The following is a 19953-nucleotide window of genomic DNA, read 5'->3' as shown; positions in this document are numbered from 1 at the left end:
TTATTTATTTTATTTTTTTTTTTATTTTTTTTTTATGTAGACATGCAAAATAATGTCTTGAGTGCCACATTTTTATGACGACATGTCAAGTGCAAAAATAAGTTGTTGCGACCTTTGCTTTCTATTGTATTCTCTTTCTGGTTTCATTCTGCACTCTGTCCAGCTGTTTTTAAATCCAAGTGTGCATCCTGTGAGAATGGCTCTGTCTGCTCTCAGTACTGTGGTTAGGCAAGGCACTAGTAGTAGTATGAAAATGGTACTTCAATTCTTGAATTGCTCCAGTAGTGAAAAAAAATACTTTTTATAGGATTTACATAAGGGTTAGGTCATGATTAATTCTGTATTTTTTTATTCCATTATTTTTTATATATATATAATTAATGCACTAAATTAATACATTAAATTAACAGCTATAATTTTATTGAATTTAAATTAACACTTCTTCCACAAACTTTCTAGAACCCCTTGCAGTTATAGGCCCCTGGGGGTTTGAGAATGCTCCACTACATTATTTAATTATTTCATTATTCAATTTATTTATTTATTTTTTAAATCTATCAAAGTAATAACTCTTCAGACTTGAACTTCCTTATGCATTCCGTGTTGGTTTTTATCACTTACTTGCTTTGGCATGGCACATCAACACATTTATATCTACAGTATCAAGAGTTTATCATATTTCATCATCATTTTTCACTTTTCTTTATTCATTTTCTATCATTGGCTTGATATCTACTGATTAGCTGCATCTCTTCTGCAAACTTCATCCAATCATCTCATTATCCTTCATTTTCGTACTCTTCTTTCTTCCTTCCTGTGAGGATGTGCCAATCAACTAAAAGATCTTTAATCACAGGAGCCAGCATTTCGTAATATAGTTGTTGTCATTCAATTTCAGGGTTCCGCCCTATCACACAGCTCTTCTTCTCTGATGTCACTTCTGATTCATTGACTGTGGCATGGAGTGCACCGGCACCGCCTGCTGACGCATTCATCTTGAACTACAATGCTCAGGACTCCAGTGATGATTCTGAGATTGCTCTAGACGGATCCAAAACCAGAATCACCCTCACTGGTCTCCTGCCCTCCAGGCGGTACACTGTTACCTTGGTTACCATGCATGGCAATGTGACCTCAAAGCCAGTTATTGGCTCAGTCACAACAGGTATTAATACTAATGAATATTATGTCCAAGGATATTATGTCTGAAGTTGTTAAGTGTGCTTATTTAATGTTTGAAAATAGGGGTTTCTCAGGGTTGATTTTACATATTTTTTCCCCAAACTAAGGCCAGTGCACTCAAAAACAATTAACACTTTTCCTAAACAGACTGTACATTTTTCTTGATCTCATGCAAATTGCATGTATCATTTTCATGATTCATTTCAGTTTGCTTTCAAAAACAGTTCATATGGAGAAACTAAAGTAATGCTATATTCATGACGTGCTGTCAAATAGCATCATATTAATACCTGCTGGGTTTGTAATGCACACAGCACAGGAAGTGCAATTTATGAAATTGCTCACACAACTATCATGACTTTGCTATTTATATAGAGACATCTGTGATGGTGGACTATCTATTCTCCATTCGCCTATTCTCCATTTCTGAATCCACTTGTTGAGATCTCTTTCAAGATATGAAAAGTGTTCAACCGCAGCCTTATGACAAAGTAACTTTTCTCCAAGCAATAAAAGAGACCTGCAGAGCTATCTGTGCCATTCATTGATTCAGCATTCACACTGTTCTTTCCTTAAGTCCACCACTTGAAAAACAAATATTGTTTGATGTGAATAAAATTCAGTGGCTTAAAAGAAATTAGAGGCTTAGTAAATATGCAAATTTATAGAAATTCCAAGAAGAATAATGATCTTCATTGAAAATAAAAATTATAGTTCACACTGAAGTGCTGAAAATAATGCAAATACTACTGAAAATTAACCGTTTTACCAAATTACACCACTTGAAAAACAAATATTGTTTGATGTGAATAAAATTCAGTGGCTTAAAAGAAATTAGAGGCTTAGTAAATATGCAAATTTATAGAAATTCCAAGAAGAATAATGATCTTCATTGAAAAGTAACTGAAAATTAACCGTTTTACCAAATTAAGAGTCTGAGTGGTTGTGTTCATTCTTTTGAGAGCATTGGCTTTAGTTTGGGAAATCGATTAAGGAAATCATAAAACAAGTTAACGTGCATTTTTCCTAGGGTACACTTTAAAGTTTATTCAAAAATGACAATCATTTACTCACCCTCAAGTTGTTCCAAACCTGTATAAAAGTAAGATATTTTGAAGAATGTTGGTAGCCAAACAGTTTACGGTAGCCATTGGCTTCCATATGGAAAAAAACACTATGGAAGTCAATGGCTAACGTTAACAGAAGTGGAGGGTGATTAAATTATGACAGAATTTTAATTTTTGTTCCTTAAAGGTTTTTGCGTTTGTGTCAGTCATTTAAAAGTCATTTGTGACCGTGCTCAAAACAGGATCTCAAAACAGGATTTTCTCATTATGATTCCTGCACACAGCTGCACAGCAGATTTTTCACCCTTTTGTGTCTTAATTAATTCAACGATATGTAATCCTCCCCTAATTACCTCTCTCTGAATGTGGAGGTGTCAAGAATTATTCAGCTGTTCTGTCAGTGAACTGATATTTGCAGTTGCCAAAGCAGATATTGTCTCGGAGCCATTTCTAAACATAGAAATGAACTCTGCAGCAGGCTACCTGCACAGCAGCTTGATTAGTTAAATAAAACATGTTTACATTTTTACTTTGCTTCATATTATTATTATTATAATGACATGATTTGTGCATGAACACTTTAAGTACTTGCACATGTTGTCGTCTAATCTTTTATAAAGCCTGTTAGCTTAGAAATGTGTTTAGTACATTTTCAGTATGTTCTTGCTTTAGTTAGAAACCATATTATTTTCACACATTAACGCTTCTTTACATTACCGTAAGTGAAAAAAAGGTCACCGTATGCTCAACAATAAGAACAAGAATAAATGCAGATGGAACGGGCTGAAAAAGAAGTTGTTCTTGGTGCCCTTTATACAAAGTCTGAAAATATATTTATTGACTGCTCTACTGAGTGGAAAATAAATTAAGATATGCATACATGAATAATCAACTCATTTACTGAGTAATATTTTACCCTGAAAGCATTTAAATGACATTGACAACCTGTTTATGAATCGCCACCCATAGTTTATGAATTGAATGCATTAGTCTAATGAATAAGGGGAGGTGTGAATGGCTTTTCACTCGTTTTAAGGACTGGCTACTTCAATAATGGCAAGAGTAAATCAGTTTATTTCCCTCCCAGTTGTCAGAATGCTCCAGAACCACTGTTAGTCTGTTTAACTGTTTTCAGAGGCAGTGTAACCTAAGAGCTATTGGGACAGATAAACAAATCATGAAAGAGTCCCTGCTGGACAGCGACGGATAATAACAATGCAAATGTCCTTGTCAAGAGTGTCTTGTGTCCAGCATACTCATACTCCTCCTCTCCGGGCCTGTTGACAAACACAAATAGGAAATAACCCTGCAATGGAGACTATAATAATAATAATAATCAATTGTGTAGTGTAATTAATATAATATTTTAATCAATATTACAATATATTTGGGTGGCCTTATGGGGGCCGACATTGGGATCTCATGATGACCAACTGAATATTACTCATTGTTATCTTGGTAGCCTCTTGTTATTGGATATTTTTACTTCAGGAATAAGTTAATCATGTCTAACTGTGAATAGTGCAATTCTACAATCAGTGCAACATTATTGAGTGCAGTCCTTCACTACCGTTCAAAAGTTGGTATGATTATTAATGTTTTTACAGTAAGTCTCTGTGGCTTACCAAGGCTACATTTGTTTGATCAAAAATACAGTAATATTGTGAAATATTATTACAAATTGAAATAACAGTTTCCAGTTTATGTATTGTAAAATGTAATTTATTCCTGTGCTGGAAAAGCTAAATTTTCAGCAGCCATTACTCCAGTCTTCAGTGTCACATGATCCTTCAGAAATCATTGTAATATGCTGATTTGGTGCTCAAGAAACAAATTGTGCTGCTTAATATTTGGTGGAAACTGAGATACTTTTTTTTCATAATACAGGAATGGACCCCCCCAGAGATATGACTGTGCAGTACGTCACAGAGGAATCTGTAACCATTTCATGGATTCAACCATACGCACCCTTTGATTACTACAAAATGTCTTACCAATCACCAAAAGGTACTTTCTCTGCCTTATATTTAAATCATGTCTAATTTGAACAAATTAGAAAAATAAGTCAGCATTACTATTTGTCATTTGTCATGTAATTGGCTCACAGGTAGGATGGACAATGTGGTGATTGACAATGATGTCACCAACTACACCTTAACCAGCCTCCATCCAGCAACGGAGTATGAAATCAAGCTGAACGCAGTGAGAGGAAGCCAAGAGAGCAAGGTCATCACCACTACTGTCTTCACAGGTATGTCTGTTCTCCGTCAATTACTAGGACACATACTAATCATATACTACTGTACATTCTGCAGACTGGTATTCTGATTTACCCTATGAAATGTCTTTTAGTATTTCGTGAAGGATGTGCTCTCATAGCCTCGTTTGTCACAGAACTTTGATTTGATAGAAATATGGATGACAGTCTGAGGAATGATGCACATCATTTACCATGTGATGAGTACCATCTCTCACCCTGTAAGTTCCGCCCGTCCTCTGGCAGGCTGCCAGCCATCTCGTCGAAGTGAAATGAAATTTTACTAATGGAATCAGTGATCAGCAGAGATGCTTACCTGCCATCTTATTTGAACAGCACCACACACGGCGGCGACAGGCAGCTAGTACTATGGATTGTGTCTCATTCACTAATTGTGGGCAAGTGTTCATACTTACATGCACAGACAAGAAAATGTGTGCTCACAGAAAATGTCCATCAGATGCACAAAATGTTGTGCATAAAGTTTCTACCCTGTTGAGTAATGCTGTTTATTATTCTAATGAGGTTTATGCTAAGTAGTGTACAAGTTTTAATGTATTTTAGTGTACTCGAGTGTAAAATATATATATATTTTTTTTTTTTTGTGAATGATATGTAGAATGTTTTTATGTTTTTATCTATAAAATATATTTTAGTATATGTAATTATAATCATCTATATTATGTTATATATCTACATATAAAATTAGTTGAATATTAATAATTATCAATGCATTTTATTTTTTTGAATTAATAATATATAAAATGTTTATTATTATTATTATTATTAAAAATAAATATGATAAAATACATAAAATACAAATAAAACAATATTTAATATAAAAAAATATCACACAAATAAGCAAACATGCAGTTAGTGAATGAGACCCAGTATTACTGAAGCCAAGTGAACCTGTTCTCAGTTAATGTTAAAAGCTTGTCTTCAGAATAGAATAGTGCTTTAGATTTAATATAGGAATATTTAACTTGTGTCTCAATAGACACATTTTACAGAACAGTCTTTGTTCCAGCTGTGCATTATATCACTGAAATAAATTAGTCTATCTCGAGCCTGGGAAGTGAACTAATTAGTCATATCATTTGATGTAGTACAATAAAACAAAACAGATGCTGGCCTTTGCTTAAACACTGCTGACTCGCTTAACTAGGTAAGAAGTGTTTGCGTATACATCAAAACAGAGCTACACTCCCCATCGCAGCTTAAAGCCTGACAGTTTTGTTCAAAGCTAATCAAAATATGACAAGCAAACAATCTCAAGCTGCCCGTGTTGACAGAAATCTTGCCAATGCTGTAACAATGCAAAGTGACAAGCGGCTCTTTTAAAGGGGTCCTATTATGCTTTTTCACTTTTTCAAGTTAGTCTGTAATGTTGCTGTTTGAGCTTCATTTGATACAGGAACTATTCGAGCCGTTCATGCCAGACTAGGGAGAGAGGTGTTGTAATAATGTAAAATATGTGAAAAATAATGTGTTTTTCGAACAACCTAGTATGAGAGCCTGATCTAGTACACCCCCAAAACAAAATCAAGACTTTGTAAAAGAGCATAATAGGACCCCTTTAAAATGTATCTTTTGGAAACAGCTTATTATTAATAGGATATAAAAAAAACATTGTGGCTTATTTCAGCTGTTATGTAAAGGGTGACAATAGGGTTGATGAAACATGATGGATCTGGTTCAATGCTGTGTTCTGGTTCACAGCTCTGCCTAATGACCTGCTGAGGATCATCAAGTTCACGTTCACTGCATAAGGGAAAACTGATATTCTCCTCCTAGTCTGTCACCGTAGGGCATGTCAAGACTTGGTAAAGCAGAGAGAGGGGAAGGTGCGATGGGGAATTGGGGGATTTTGCCTCTGAACTGCTGTCAGGCAGCGGAGATCAGCTTTTCTGGAAGGTTGTGAGAGGACCTACAATTTCTTGGAACAAAGTCAATGGTGCCTAATGGGAGGGTCAGCTCTCTACAGCTGTAGAAGTGATATGACTATTGCCAGTGAGGCTGGGAGAACAAACATGTGTGTGGTGGGACAGAATGGGAAGATGGTAATGTGTGATTACAGTCCACTGACCTCATCTAAGAGGACATACGCTATAGTGCAAAGAGGAGAGTGAGATTTTTCCTGTCTGAAATAAGGAAGGCCATCTGTGAAAGTCACAGCATGGATAGAGGATTTCGGAGAACAACATTTCGCATTACTCACTTGCATCGAAATGCTGTTGAGAATGAGCTCTGCACACATTTGACTGTCTAATTTCTCCCTCGATGTCGGCTAATTAAGGAAATTGTGATCTTCTCCAGCCAGATAATCACAACAAATTAGTTCCAAGCTGCTGAGGTGCTCTATTTTTAAATTGCCGGTGAATATCGTTTGCAGAGGAAAAAATGGTGAAGATGAGACTGCTGCCAATTACCTTGGCTGAGCTTATCTCAGACTGTCTTTCTGTAACTTGCACGTAATCCTCTGTTCCACACAGCTATGGACATGCCTATGGACCTCACTGCATTGAATGTTACACCTCAGGGGGCTCTGCTACGTTGGAACCCCCCTGTTTCCAGTGTTGATAACTACGTACTCACCCTCACCCGTAATCAAGGTATGTGGAGACCTGATGAAGGGAAACAATCCTGTCAATTTTTTATCAGCATCATTTCTCTTTAACAAATGCAGTAGCCATAAATACCAAATGAAATGTAACTATTTTTTTTCACTGGACAAAGATATGCTGCTTATGCTGCAATTTCAGGTCTGAGTGCGGCAGGAAAAAAGCAAAACAGATATGCAAATAGGTCTCACTAAATGGCAATAATAAAATACAATTAACCATATTATCATGCATAGTTGGAATAGCAAAATGAATTGGCTTATCGCCTTTTAAAAAGGCTGAAGAGAATGCTTTTTGTGTAATTAGTTTTTTGACATCAAAGATACACAGTCAAACTTTTGCAGTGAATGCATCTGTAACTTGGTAGATGCTAGCCAAATTACACTCTTAAAAATAAAGGTGCTTCAAAAGGTTCTTCAAGCGATGCCATAGAAGAACCATTTTTAGTTCCACAAAGAACCATTTAGTCAAAGGTTCTTTAAAGAACCATCTCTTTCTTACCTTTTTGTAATCTGAAGAACCTTCTTTCGCCACAAAGAACCTTTTGTCAAACAAAAAGGCTCTTCAGATGTTAAAGGTTCTTTATGGAACCATTTAGACAAAAAGGTTCTTCTATGGCATCGTGAAGCACCTTTATTTTTAAGAGTGTAGGTAGATGCCAACATTAACCAGTTTCTTGGAATCCTCACATATCATTAGCAAATCTGTGCAAGATAGAAATAAACGAATAAATAAACAAATAAAAATACAACCCACACTAGTTACTACAATGAGGATAAATATGCATTTGTCAGTTTTTTTTGAGAGCGTCCAAAAAGTACATTTAAGGGTCGTTCACACAAAGAATGATATGTATAAATATGACTATAACAATAACTATCAGCTTCCACACCATCAGACAATGTTCTGTTTATTATAAGCATATTCATAGTTATGTCATCTGCCGCTTTAAACAAGGATGGATTATGTTTGGCTGTCAATGTATTTATTGTTCATCAGCTGGAAAAAAAATGTTTGTTGTAGTGTGGACATCACCAATCTCACATAATTAGAATGATTATTAAAACTTTATAGTTACAGCTATCATTATACTTGTCACCATTGGTGTGAACATCCCTTTAGAAACCAGAATTGTCATTTGTGGTAATAGTTGTTTATTTTGGTGGTCCAATGCAGTTCACAGTAATAGGGTGTAAGGGAAACAGGTACATTTAGCTTTAAGGGAATTAATTATTTTATAGGGAATTTTGACAGGATCACTGTTTTACGGCTGATCAACTGAATCGGCCAGTGAATTAACTGAAATTTTGTGTCATATTTCACTGTTTTAATTCATTTTGAAGAACACTGAATTGGTAAATGCATGTTCACATTTAGTCTAGAACTGCAGTAACCATCATGTTTACACAGTGCACACAACGCCTCTGCACTTACTTCCTATTTCTCTCAACATGGGAACAGGAGAGCTGTCAGTCAATAAATGGGAAACAAATTTGATTTTCATTTATAATGCATTTTTCTCCTTATTATTGAAATGCAAATTTAAAATACATAGGTTTATAAATTTTTGCATACAAACTGGCAGTTCTTCACTTGTTTTTGCACTAATGGATGTTATCTTTCCAGTTATGGCAGACACCTTCTTAGTGGAGGGTAACAAGCAGGAGTACCAGCTGAGTCAGCTCATCCCCAGCACCACCTACTCAGTGGCTCTTTATGCCACTAAAGGTCCTCTCACCAGTGGCACCGTCATCGCCAACTTTGTCCCACGTAAGTGCTCCATCTCTGTTCCCTGTGTTCTAATTACAGGGGGGCTCGAGGAGGTCAAGACCCCCTAGTTCCAGTTATATTCCCCTCGTTATCTTAAAACAGGCCTAACGGCCTTTACCCCAGTTGCTGAGGAATGTAAGAGTTCAGGTAAAGAAGTACAGGAGGATCCAAGAACAGAGTCCAAACAAAAGAGAAAGAGTATCCTCTTTTATCACTGCATTAGCCATGTGACTAAACCAAACCTGAGACATTCAAAATGATACATTAGATAATGGTTAAATGTAGCACTCGGGGTCAAGACAAGAAAGTTTTAAAAGGTTGGAGTGTTCTGCTGTTTTTGTTGTACTTTCACTATGAATGACTTTTCGCTATGTTTTTATTTGTGTATACACAAACTTTTTTTTCTGAAAGAAAATCATACTTTTATTCAGCAAGGACACCTTAAAAGTGATCAAAAGTAACAGTAAAGACATTTATAATGTCACAAATTATTTCTATTTTTTTAAATAAAAATGCTGTTTATTTCTATTTTAAAATAAATGCTGTTCATCAAATCCTCAAAAAAATGCATCGTTTCCGCAAAGATACCATGCAGTACTGTTTTTAACATTGATAATAATAGGGAAAGTTTATTGAAGTCAACATGAAGAATGAAGAATGATTTCTGAAGGATCATGTGACACTGAAGACTGGAGTAATGGCTGCTGAAAATGCAGCTTTGGCATCACATGAATAAATTATATTTTAAAATATGTAAAATAAATGCAGCTATGGTGAGCATAACAGAAAAACATAGATTTTAAAAAATCCCCCAATCCCCCAACCACAAATGGTAATGTAGCTGAAAGTGCTATGCATTGACTGGCAGAGGTAACTAATTTACTACTAGTTTAGTAGCCAAAACCATTCAAGGAACAGATTAACTGTAGCGTTAATATAGTGGGATATTTATTTACTGTACATCACTGTCAATGAACCCAAAAGCTTAAATATAACTTGAATACTGGGAAGGAGTGATGTTTTTATAACTATCAAATCATAGTATTTTTCACTTTAGTGCTGTGTTTCTCGAACCTGCTGCTGATGGCTTACATTTTAGGTGTTTCACTAACCTGATGCACCCTCACAATGTCTCCAGGTCATGGAGCTCTGTACTAATGAGCTGGTGAGTTGAATCAGACACCCAAAATGTGCTAAAGTGAACAGGATTGAGAAACACTGGTTAAGTGGCAAAGTTGCTGATTTCATTTCAGTATTATCTACAACTTGTTACACACATTTCCAGTATTTAAATTTGATTGGACAACCAGCGTCCCAAGTTGTTATTTATGTTATTTAACCTATGGTTACGCATTACCTGCAGGCGTGAACACATTCGGTAAAACAGCACTCATGCTTGAATATTCAATAGACAGCTGCAAGATTAAGCACTTCTCTAATTGTACTATCATCTTCTTCTAGTTTAGCAGAGGTGAGATTCAGATGTGAAGCAGAAACAAGGCCGTGACTTTATTTTTGTAGTTTGTGTAACAAAATCCTGATGTCAGCAATGCTCCAATTCCCATGTGAGAACAGAGAAGAGATCAGCATCACTACCCATCTTTCCTCACAGTGAGGCTGTCCACAGAGAGAGGTGAACTGTCTTTCCCACACAGAAGACTGAACTAGAACAAGCTGCGGTTTCATTTCAAGCTGCTTTATTCTGCATTGAAACTTTCAAGGCAGACCGCTTTCAGATGCATTAGACCTCAACTTTAATCAAATGGCCCTCCCAGAATACTTCATTAGTTTGGATTGTTTAGAGGAAATTAATTTGCACATAAATGTGTCACAGGCCATTGGCTTTGCAACCTCAGTGCCAGCTCAGTGACATGCAGAATCTTGACACATAATCGCTTGATGAGGTTTGTTGTGTTCATTTGCTTTCAAACTTTTTTTTTCAGCTTCTTAATGACAATTTCATTCGGAGATAGTTCTGCTCTAATAAGAGTGGATTTAGATCCTGCCATGCTCTGATAAAAATGTTTCATTGCCTGCAATGCCATACCATCAAGAATCTGCAATCCGTTTAAGAATCTGCCAGCTCCCACCCTGAGGGAGGTGAAGTGTCAGAGATGCATCATTTTGGCATTTATGAGGAGGCTTATGGAAGCTTAAGGGGATAATTAAGATTACAACAACTAACAAATTTCATGCCGATTTCAGGATTAGTGCTGTCTGTCATTTTGATTTAGATTACAGTTCTAACTTCATCGTTAAAGAGATTAAGGTGAGGACAGGAATATGAATATGTTGCTCAGATATGCACATGAACATCTCTCCATTTCTCCACGGTTGTATTTCATTCTCGATAGGTGCATTTGGTTAGTTTGCCTGCTCAGTCAGTTTAAAGGGGTCATATGATGTTGCTAAAAGGAACATTATTTTCCATTGTTCATTAGATTTTGAGATGTGGCCATTGCACTCAAAAATCAATGACAATTTGCAGTTAATTCTTGGATGAATCATTCAATATAAGATCAATAACATGCATTTACAAAATATATAGGGTGAATTTTCATTACGTCAACTTTTTTACATTGTCACTTACTTTTTTTTTTAATGCAGGCATATGAAAATTACTCCTTTGAAGAGCTTCGCTTCGCCTCACCGACACCAAAGAGGTTCAAAGACTATTTTGCTACCTGTCATATATAAATTACAAACAAATTCAAATGTAAGACCGGGTTTCATGTTCAGTGTGTTCACTTTTTACTCAGACCCAGTGAGAACATGCTTATCCGGGCAAACACAGACGGTACCTACAGCGCTAACTGGACCCCTGGTGCTGTTGGGCTGTACACCATTCATGTGACCATCGATGGCATTGAGATTGGTAACTGCTTTTCAGGATTTATTCATCTTCATATTAGAGCTCTGTATTTGGAGGGTGTCTAAAGTGGTTCATGTATGTTTCTAGTGCTCAAATAGGTTTTCAAAATCAGTAGTTTCTTCAGAAAATTAGAAAAAAAAGAAAATATGATTTATAGTTGTTTTGCATGAAGTCTTTGTTTTTGTTTTTTTAAACCAGTGTAGTAACACTTGATATTACAGAGCTCATGAAATGGGTTTGCTGACTAGAATAATGTTTGTTCAGATGCTGGTCTGGAGGTGGAGGTCAAAGATCCACCCAAAGGAATGATCCCTCCTGGCACTCAGATGGTCAAACCTAAAGCTGAACCTCAGCCTAGCAAGGTGAGTTCCCAAATTCCCAAGCGACTACGGATCAGGTCTGACCACTTCAGCCATTCAATTTATATACCATTCAAAAGTTTGGGTTGGTAAGATTTTTTTATGTTTTTTGAAAGAAGTCTCTTATGCTTGCTAAAGCTGCATTTATATAAAAAAAATACAGTAAAACGGTAATATTGTTAAACATTCTTACATTTAAAATGTTTTTATTTTAATATATTTTTGAATGTAATTTATTCCTTTTTATTTTCATCAGCTAGTACTCCAGTCTTCAGTGTCATTTCAATCTTTGCAAATCACTCTAATATGCTCAAGAATCATTTCTTATTATCAATGTTGAAAACAGTTTTGCTGCTTAATACATTTCTCAGTATTTGTTGGTGGATTTATTTGAAATGCAAATCTTTTGTACCATTTTTGGACAATTATACATGTCTTTATTTTTTTACTTTTACTTTATTGTGCATGTGAACAGAAATGCAGAATGAAATTTTATATAACAATCGCTCTACTAACAAGAAGCGTGCCAGAAATGTGATCTTATAAATTGTACAAATTTCAACAACATGGAAAACTGACGTTTGTCATATTTTATACATAGTCAGTTATATATATATGATATAACACATATATATATATGTGATATAATACTGGGTCTCACTGCATATGTATGCTTGTGTTTAAAACCAGAATGACTTTTCATATATATATATAAATAATATGTTCTGATATGACTTTCTACACCTCCATAACTCTGTGATAGTTTTGTATGTTTCTTATTAAAATGTTGTCTTGCCTGCCTGTGCAACAACAGTTCATATCTAAGACATTTCATACTTTCAGTTCCAGAGAATGAGAGGTAGGATCTGAGCAGGAGATCTGTATTTTTTTAACACACTGAAGAAGAAAAAAACAATACATCTTTTGCACATAGACAGCTGATGATGGCTTTTGAAGACATGGAAAAGAAGCATCAGCATTTGTAGTATGAAAGGAAAGTGTGTGTGTGTTGAGGTTGTGTGCTGATGCTCTGCTGAAGGGAGAGTGGCATGTTGACTGATAAGAGATCACATTGAGAGACAGGATGCCGGTGAACACACACTAATTGTCTTCTCTCTGAAGTGGATCTGTCACTGTGTCTGAAACATACACTACACGCAACCATGTGATTTATTTTGTCCTCAGACTAGCGACTAGTTAACATGCCTCCAGCAGGTGTGCTGACTCAGCTCACACTATACACAGACAATAACATCAGATATAGAAAAAACAGCTGAATGTCAGGTGGGGGATGGTCAGTTTAAACATGCTCTGTTAGTGTAGCTTGTCGGTTTAAACCAAGCAGGTCTGAAATACCTGTAGTTTATTAATAGCTATAATCTGTTAGCATTCCCATTCATCTCAGTAGCATTTTCTGGGTATAAGACCCCTGTGAAACCTGCCGTCTTTGCTCATGATTGCTGGCGCCAGGTTGTTTTGAGCCTCGGCCATAAATTCCAAGTGACTAAAACAAAACAAATCAACAAATAAAGCTAAACAAAAATTGAGCACTTTCAAAGTATTATATACATAATATACTTTTTTTTTTTTTTTTTGAAAGAAATTAATACTTTCATTCAGCAAGGATACATTAAATTCATCAAAAGAGACAATAAAATTATTTATAATGTTACAAAGGATATCTATTTCAATATATTTTTTTATAATATTTATTCTTCTGAACTTTCTATTCATCAAAGGTTCCTGAAAAAGCAGATCATAGTTTCCTCAAAATTAAGCAGTACAACTGTCTTCAACATTGATAATTATAAGAAATGTTTCTTGAAAACCAAATCAGCATATTAAAATTATTTCTGAAGGATCATGTGACAATGCTGAAAATGCGACTTTGGCATAAAAGGAATTACATTTTAAAATAATAAAATAGCAAACAGTTCTTTTAAATTGTATATTTACAGTATTACTGTTTTGATCAAATAAATGCAGCTTTGGTGAGCAGAATGTATACACACACGTGGCAGAAACGTTTGCAAGTAAGCTAAAACATTGTACATAAATTCAACATAGAAAATTCATGTTTTAAATTGACGTGTCATATTTTATTATATACATTGTCAGCCACCAAGAAAACACTCACAATAAACTATAAACAAAATATACACTCAATAAACAAACGTAATCAAGTAAATATTATTATCTGACCAAAAAACATTTACTGTAAACCATGTTTTTGAATCTATGTATCCAGTAGACTTCTTTACAGTCATTTAAGAAGTTAAGCCTATGTAGTGTAATGTTGCTTGAAAACCTGGTAATGGGACTTTAGTCTCTTCAATCTTTGTTTAAACAGCCATGGATGCACCCCAGAACCTGACAGCTAGTGAGATTAACCATCGAAGTGCCCTCGTATCCTGGCAGCCGCCCATCGTAGACATCGATAACTACATGCTGACCTACAAAGCAGCGGATGGCAGTCGAAAGGCAAGCATAATATGGATTTTACCTTGAGCAATGAATACAGCTGGAAGTGTTATAAATAAATATACATGCTTGCTGTGTAAACATTTTTAAACTTGATTGTTCATATTTCTATGCTCATTGCAATTCAGAATTAAACTGTACTTGATGTACAGCCTGAACTTATAATAACTTTACGATCTAACATAAACCACTTCCCACAGAGATCAACCATCTAAGGGAGCTGTTAGATCTTCCTATCGGAATAGCTCAGTTTAATTAAATTCTTTGATGTTGTTCATTAATATTAATGAAATCATTTAACAAAGTCATTCCAGACACAATATGCCTATTAAAGACTTCCCTGAAATAATTTCTCTGAAATGATACAGTAGATACAGTATATATTTCAAATAATTGCATTACTTGTAATGCATGATCACTGTCCTATAATCTGTTTTGGACATGAGCCTGATGGGAAAATGCAATGATGATAATGTTGGAAATGTTGGAAATACAAAAGGTTATGGATTATAATCTTAAGATTTATGTTGTTATACACAGAGACACACAATCAATGAATGCAACACAGACCGCTCTGACCTAGTAGCCCACTGTTAGTGTTTGTATCTGTCCAGTGGGTGTCAGTGGTGCACAGATGATATAAACCCAGCTGATGCATCTTAGACGTAAAAGCTTTCTCTTTCCAGCCAGGTTGGCATCTAATGCTGAGAGTTTTGATAATAACAGGCAATTTGGGAATTTTTCAAAGACTTAGAATGCATAATAATAGAAATAATACAGTTTCTGCATCCACCATGTGTTGCCTCAACCTGTATTTCAGATTCAGGGTTGTGAAAGAATCAAGATGAGAACATAAAAATGGGTTCCACACTGCTATAGATAGCAGCTTCCTTTTTATTAAAATTACCTGCTCAATATCCTCTGCATACAGAGCAACCTTGATGCGACTTCATTAAAACACTACTGTGCTGTATAATTCACATTACACATTGCTTAAAATGTGACTTTTCCTGGAAAAGGATGACTATTGAATCAAATGTTTCATATTTCATATACCTCAAGGTCACATGTGCCATCGTCCATTCAGGTCCCTGGTGAATCCTCAGAGTAAAAAGTCTGAAAAGGCACAAAAATGTATGGCAGATTAGTTCGATAAAAAGAGGGGAAGTGAACAGTCATGAGCCGAAAACCAAAATAGAAATGGCTTCTCTCCCCAGTAGCACCAGGGCCTGATAAGACTCTTCCTCCCCCATCGTGCGCTTTAGAGCTGCCAATCATAGTGTAGAAAAACACAGGGAGGAAAGGCAGCATTGTATGAAAAGCACCCAACAGTAGCAGCTTGGGATCACAACAATTTGTCAGACAATTCCTAAAGTGATTGTGATCTGTTTTCTGTTTGTTTTTGAGGAATATCTTTCCTACCCACAATGCAAAGAGCGGCTGTTCTTTGTACTATCTCTTGGTAGGTTTTCCACAAAACCGCTCTGCTGCTGAGCAGTTCTTTGTTTAGTTTTGGTCTACGGTGTTTGAACAGAGGTAATGTACTAATGCCTCTCCGTGCCTGCTGATCAGTAGACTGTGTTTGATTGTGTTTTAGGAGCTGATCTTAGATGCTGAAGACACATGGATCCGTCTCGAGGGGCTGGGGGAGACCACCGAATATACTGTGAGACTGCAAGCTGCTAGAGGAATAGAGACCAGCGCCATTGTTTCTACATCGTTCACAACAGGTGCAAATCTTCCACATCTCCTGTAGACTTCAGATCGGGTTCACTCACCTCGTTAGGTACAAATTCACACTATCGCCCTGTCAGCGTTATCAAGTACAAATCAGGAGCGACACCTTCAAGGCATCTGTGTGCATCCCTCATTTATTGCCTTGTGTTTCTGTGATTTTACAAGCACCCAACTTCCAAAGATAGCGTTTCATAACATCAACAAATTCACACTCCATTGTCATGGCAGCGATGCAAATCACCACTCATTAATCTCCCAGTGGCCCCTCGCTTTCTTTTGCTCTGTTGTTTTGGATATTTCTCAACCCTTTTCCTCCTCAGGAAACCGATTATTTCCCACGCCACAGAACTGTGCGCAACACCTCCTGAACGGAGAGACGCTGAGCGGAATTTACACCATCTACATCAACAGAGACCTCAGCCAAGGTGTGCAGGTTTACTGCGACATGACCACCGACGGAGGCGGCTGGATAGTGAGTGAGAGATCTGACTATCACATCTGAGTCTGTCTGTATTGTACTGTACGTCTGGCACAATATATGATTTACACAAAATCCCACAATGCCACATTATAGGACTGGCCCTTGTTGAAAAGACAAGCTTGGACCAGTGTTCATTTTCAGTGCTTAGTAGCCCACTGTTAGTGTTTGTATCTGTCCAGTGGGTGTCAGTGGTGCACAGATGATATAAACCCAGCTGATGCATCTTAGACGTAAAAGCTTTCTCTTTCCAGCCAGGTTGGCATCTAATGCTGAGAGTTTTGATAATAACAGGCAATTTGGGAATTTTTCAAAGACTTAGAATGCATAATAATAGAAATAATACAGTTTCTGCATCCACCATGTGTTGCCTCAACCTGTATTTCAGATTCAGGGTTGTGAAAGAATCAAGATTCTAACATAAAAATGGGTTCCACACTGCTATAGATAGCAGCTTCCTTTTTATTAAAATTACCTGCTCAATATCCTCTGCATACAGAGCAACCTTGATGCGACTTCATTAAAACACTACTGTGCTGTATAATTCACATTACACATTGCTTAAAATGTGACTTTTCCTGGAAAAGGATGAGTATTGAATCAAATGTTTCATATTTCAGGATATTTCTCAACCCTTTTCCTCCTCAGGAAACCGATTATTTCCCACGCCACAGAACTGTGCGCAACACCTCCTGAACGGAGAGACGCTGAGCGGAATTTACACCATCTACATCAACAGAGACCTCAGCCAAGGTGTGCAGGTTTACTGCGACATGACCACCGACGGAGGCGGCTGGATAGTGAGTGAGAGATCTGACTATCACATCTGAGTCTGTCTGTATTGTACTGTACGTCTGGCACAATATATGATTTACACAAAATCCCACAATGCCACATTATAGGACTGGCCCTTGTTGAAAAGACAAGCTTGGACCAGTGTTCATTTTCAGTGCTGGCATAACCAATGCTGTTCACAAGCTAGATGATCAGCATGCTTTTTCTGGTGATTCAGGTTAACCAACCAAATCTTAAGGTAGGTGAGGACTTGGTGTCAACACCAGGGCAACTACATCCATCCAAAATCAACTTTTTGCTAGGTCTGTCTGGCAGGTGAATTGAGAAAATGTACGGGCCATAAAAACGTCGTACCGGCCAAAAAACTGTAGTAATGTAAAATATAAAAACTGAAAATAATTGTATTAATAAAATCAATTACTAATTATATAAAAAATTATATTTTTGTAACTATGGTTGTTATTAATTATAATTATTATTTTGCTATTTTTATTTTATTTTTTATTATAGTTATTTGGTTAAATTCATTCATTTATTTATTATCTATGCATTTATTTTATTATTTAGACATTTTTAGCATATACAAGATAATATTTTTATTGTCACAAACAAGATAAGCCAATCTCTACCAATCACTGAAAGCACATGGAGGTCTGGAGAAAAAAAAAACTTATGATAAATGTTTCCACTGAAGAAAAATGTATTGAGTTTCTTTCATAGTGGGTATAGAAAAGAATCAATCCCCTTTAAATTAATCACATTTTGTTGCTTTGCAGCCTGAGATGAAGACGGACACAGTGGCCAAAAAACTGTAGTAATGTAAAATATAAAAACTGAAAATAATTGTATTAATAAAATCAATTACTAATTATATAAAAAATTATATTTTTGTAACTATGGTTGTTATTAATTATAATTATTATTTAGCTATTTTTATTTTATTTTTTATTATAGTTATTTGGTTAAATTCATACATTTATTTATTATCTATGCATTTATTTTATTATTTAGACAGTTTTAGCATATACAAGATAATATTTTTATTGTCACAAACAAGATAAGCCAATCTCTACCAATCACTGAAAGCACATGGAGGTCTGGAGAAAAAAAAAACTTATGATAAATGTTTCCACTGAAGAAAAATGTATTGAGTTTCTTTCATAGTGGGTATAGAAAAGAATCAATCCCCTTTAAATTAATCACATTTTGTTGCTTTGCAGCCTGAGATGAAGACGGACACAGTTTTTGTTTTATCCTTGTGGCAGTATTTTGTTGAACCACCTTTTGCTTTAATTACAGCCTTTAGTCTTTTGGGATTTGTCTCTGTCTCTACTAAGTTTGCACATCTAGACTTTGCAATATTTGCCAACTTTTCATTTCAGAACTGCTCAAGTTCAGTTCAATTTGATGGTGAGTGTTTATGGACTGCAGTCTTCAAGTCATTCCACAGACTTTCAGTGGGGTGTGGACTGCAGTCTTCAAGTCATTCCACAGATTTTCAATGGGGTTTAAGTCTGGGCTCTGACTAGCCCATGCAAGGACATCCACCTTTTTCTCCTTCAGCCACTGTGTGGTCAGTTTTGCAGTGTGCTTTCGGTCATTGACATGTTAGAAGGTAAACCTTCTTCCCATTGACAACTTTCTGGCAGAGGGCAGCAGATTTTCCAAGAATTTGACAGTATTTTGCCCCATTCATTTTTCCTTCTATCCTGACAAGTGCTCCAGTCCCTGCTGCAGAGAAACACCCCATAACAAGATATTACCACCTCCATGCTTTACTGTAGGAGTGCTGTTATTTGGATGGTGAGCTGTATTGGATTATTGCCATACATCGTTTGGTGTTGAGGCCAAATAATTCAATTTTAGTCTCATCTGCCTCAGAATCTTCAAGGTGTGTTTTGGCAAAGCTCGGTCGTGACTGCATGTGGCCTTTCTTGAGGAGTGGCTTTTTTCTCGCAACCCACCCATACCAGCCACATTTGTGGAGCATATGTGATGTTGTTGTCACATGCACACAATGACCACTCTTTAATAAATTCTTGCGACTGCTTCAGAGTTGCTGTAGGCCTCTTGGTCGCCTCTCTGACCAGTTTCCTCTTCTTTCATCCAGTTTGGAGCGACGTCCTGATCCAGGGAGGGTCTGTGTTGTACCAAATACCCTCCACTTCTTAATAATAGACTTTACTGTGCTTCTAGACATTGATAAAGCCTTTGAAATGTTTTTGTATCCATCTCCTGACTTTATCCCAGAGATCTTTTGACGGTGCCTTGCCACCCATAGTTGATTGTTTGCTTCAGTTGCACTACCAAGGACTGAAATGCTCCAGGAAA

General features: G+C 36.3%; 1 protein-coding gene across 1 annotated transcript in view; it reads left to right on the top strand.

Moving 5' to 3' along the window:
* LOC107678918 (tenascin-R-like) overlaps positions 1–19953 on the top strand; it is a 158601-nt gene that overhangs the window by 127367 nt on the left and 11281 nt on the right. The window contains exons 10-17 of the mRNA XM_016474320.1: positions 879–1165; positions 4137–4256; positions 4357–4500; positions 7002–7121; positions 8757–8900; positions 14482–14612; positions 16210–16342; positions 16670–16821. Coding sequence (XP_016329806.1) covers positions 879–1165; positions 4137–4256; positions 4357–4500; positions 7002–7121; positions 8757–8900; positions 14482–14612; positions 16210–16342; positions 16670–16821 — 1231 coding nt within the window. The remainder of the gene's footprint in view (positions 1–878; positions 1166–4136; positions 4257–4356; positions 4501–7001; positions 7122–8756; positions 8901–14481; positions 14613–16209; positions 16343–16669; positions 16822–19953) is intronic.

Source organism: Sinocyclocheilus anshuiensis, unplaced genomic scaffold (assembly GCF_001515605.1).
Source record: "Sinocyclocheilus anshuiensis isolate Anshui unplaced genomic scaffold, SAMN03320099.WGS_v1.1 scaffold1576, whole genome shotgun sequence".
NCBI classification, from domain to species: domain Eukaryota; kingdom Metazoa; phylum Chordata; class Actinopteri; order Cypriniformes; family Cyprinidae; genus Sinocyclocheilus; species Sinocyclocheilus anshuiensis.
Note: the sequence above shows the minus strand (reverse complement) of the source record. Positions and strands in the feature narration are given on the sequence as shown.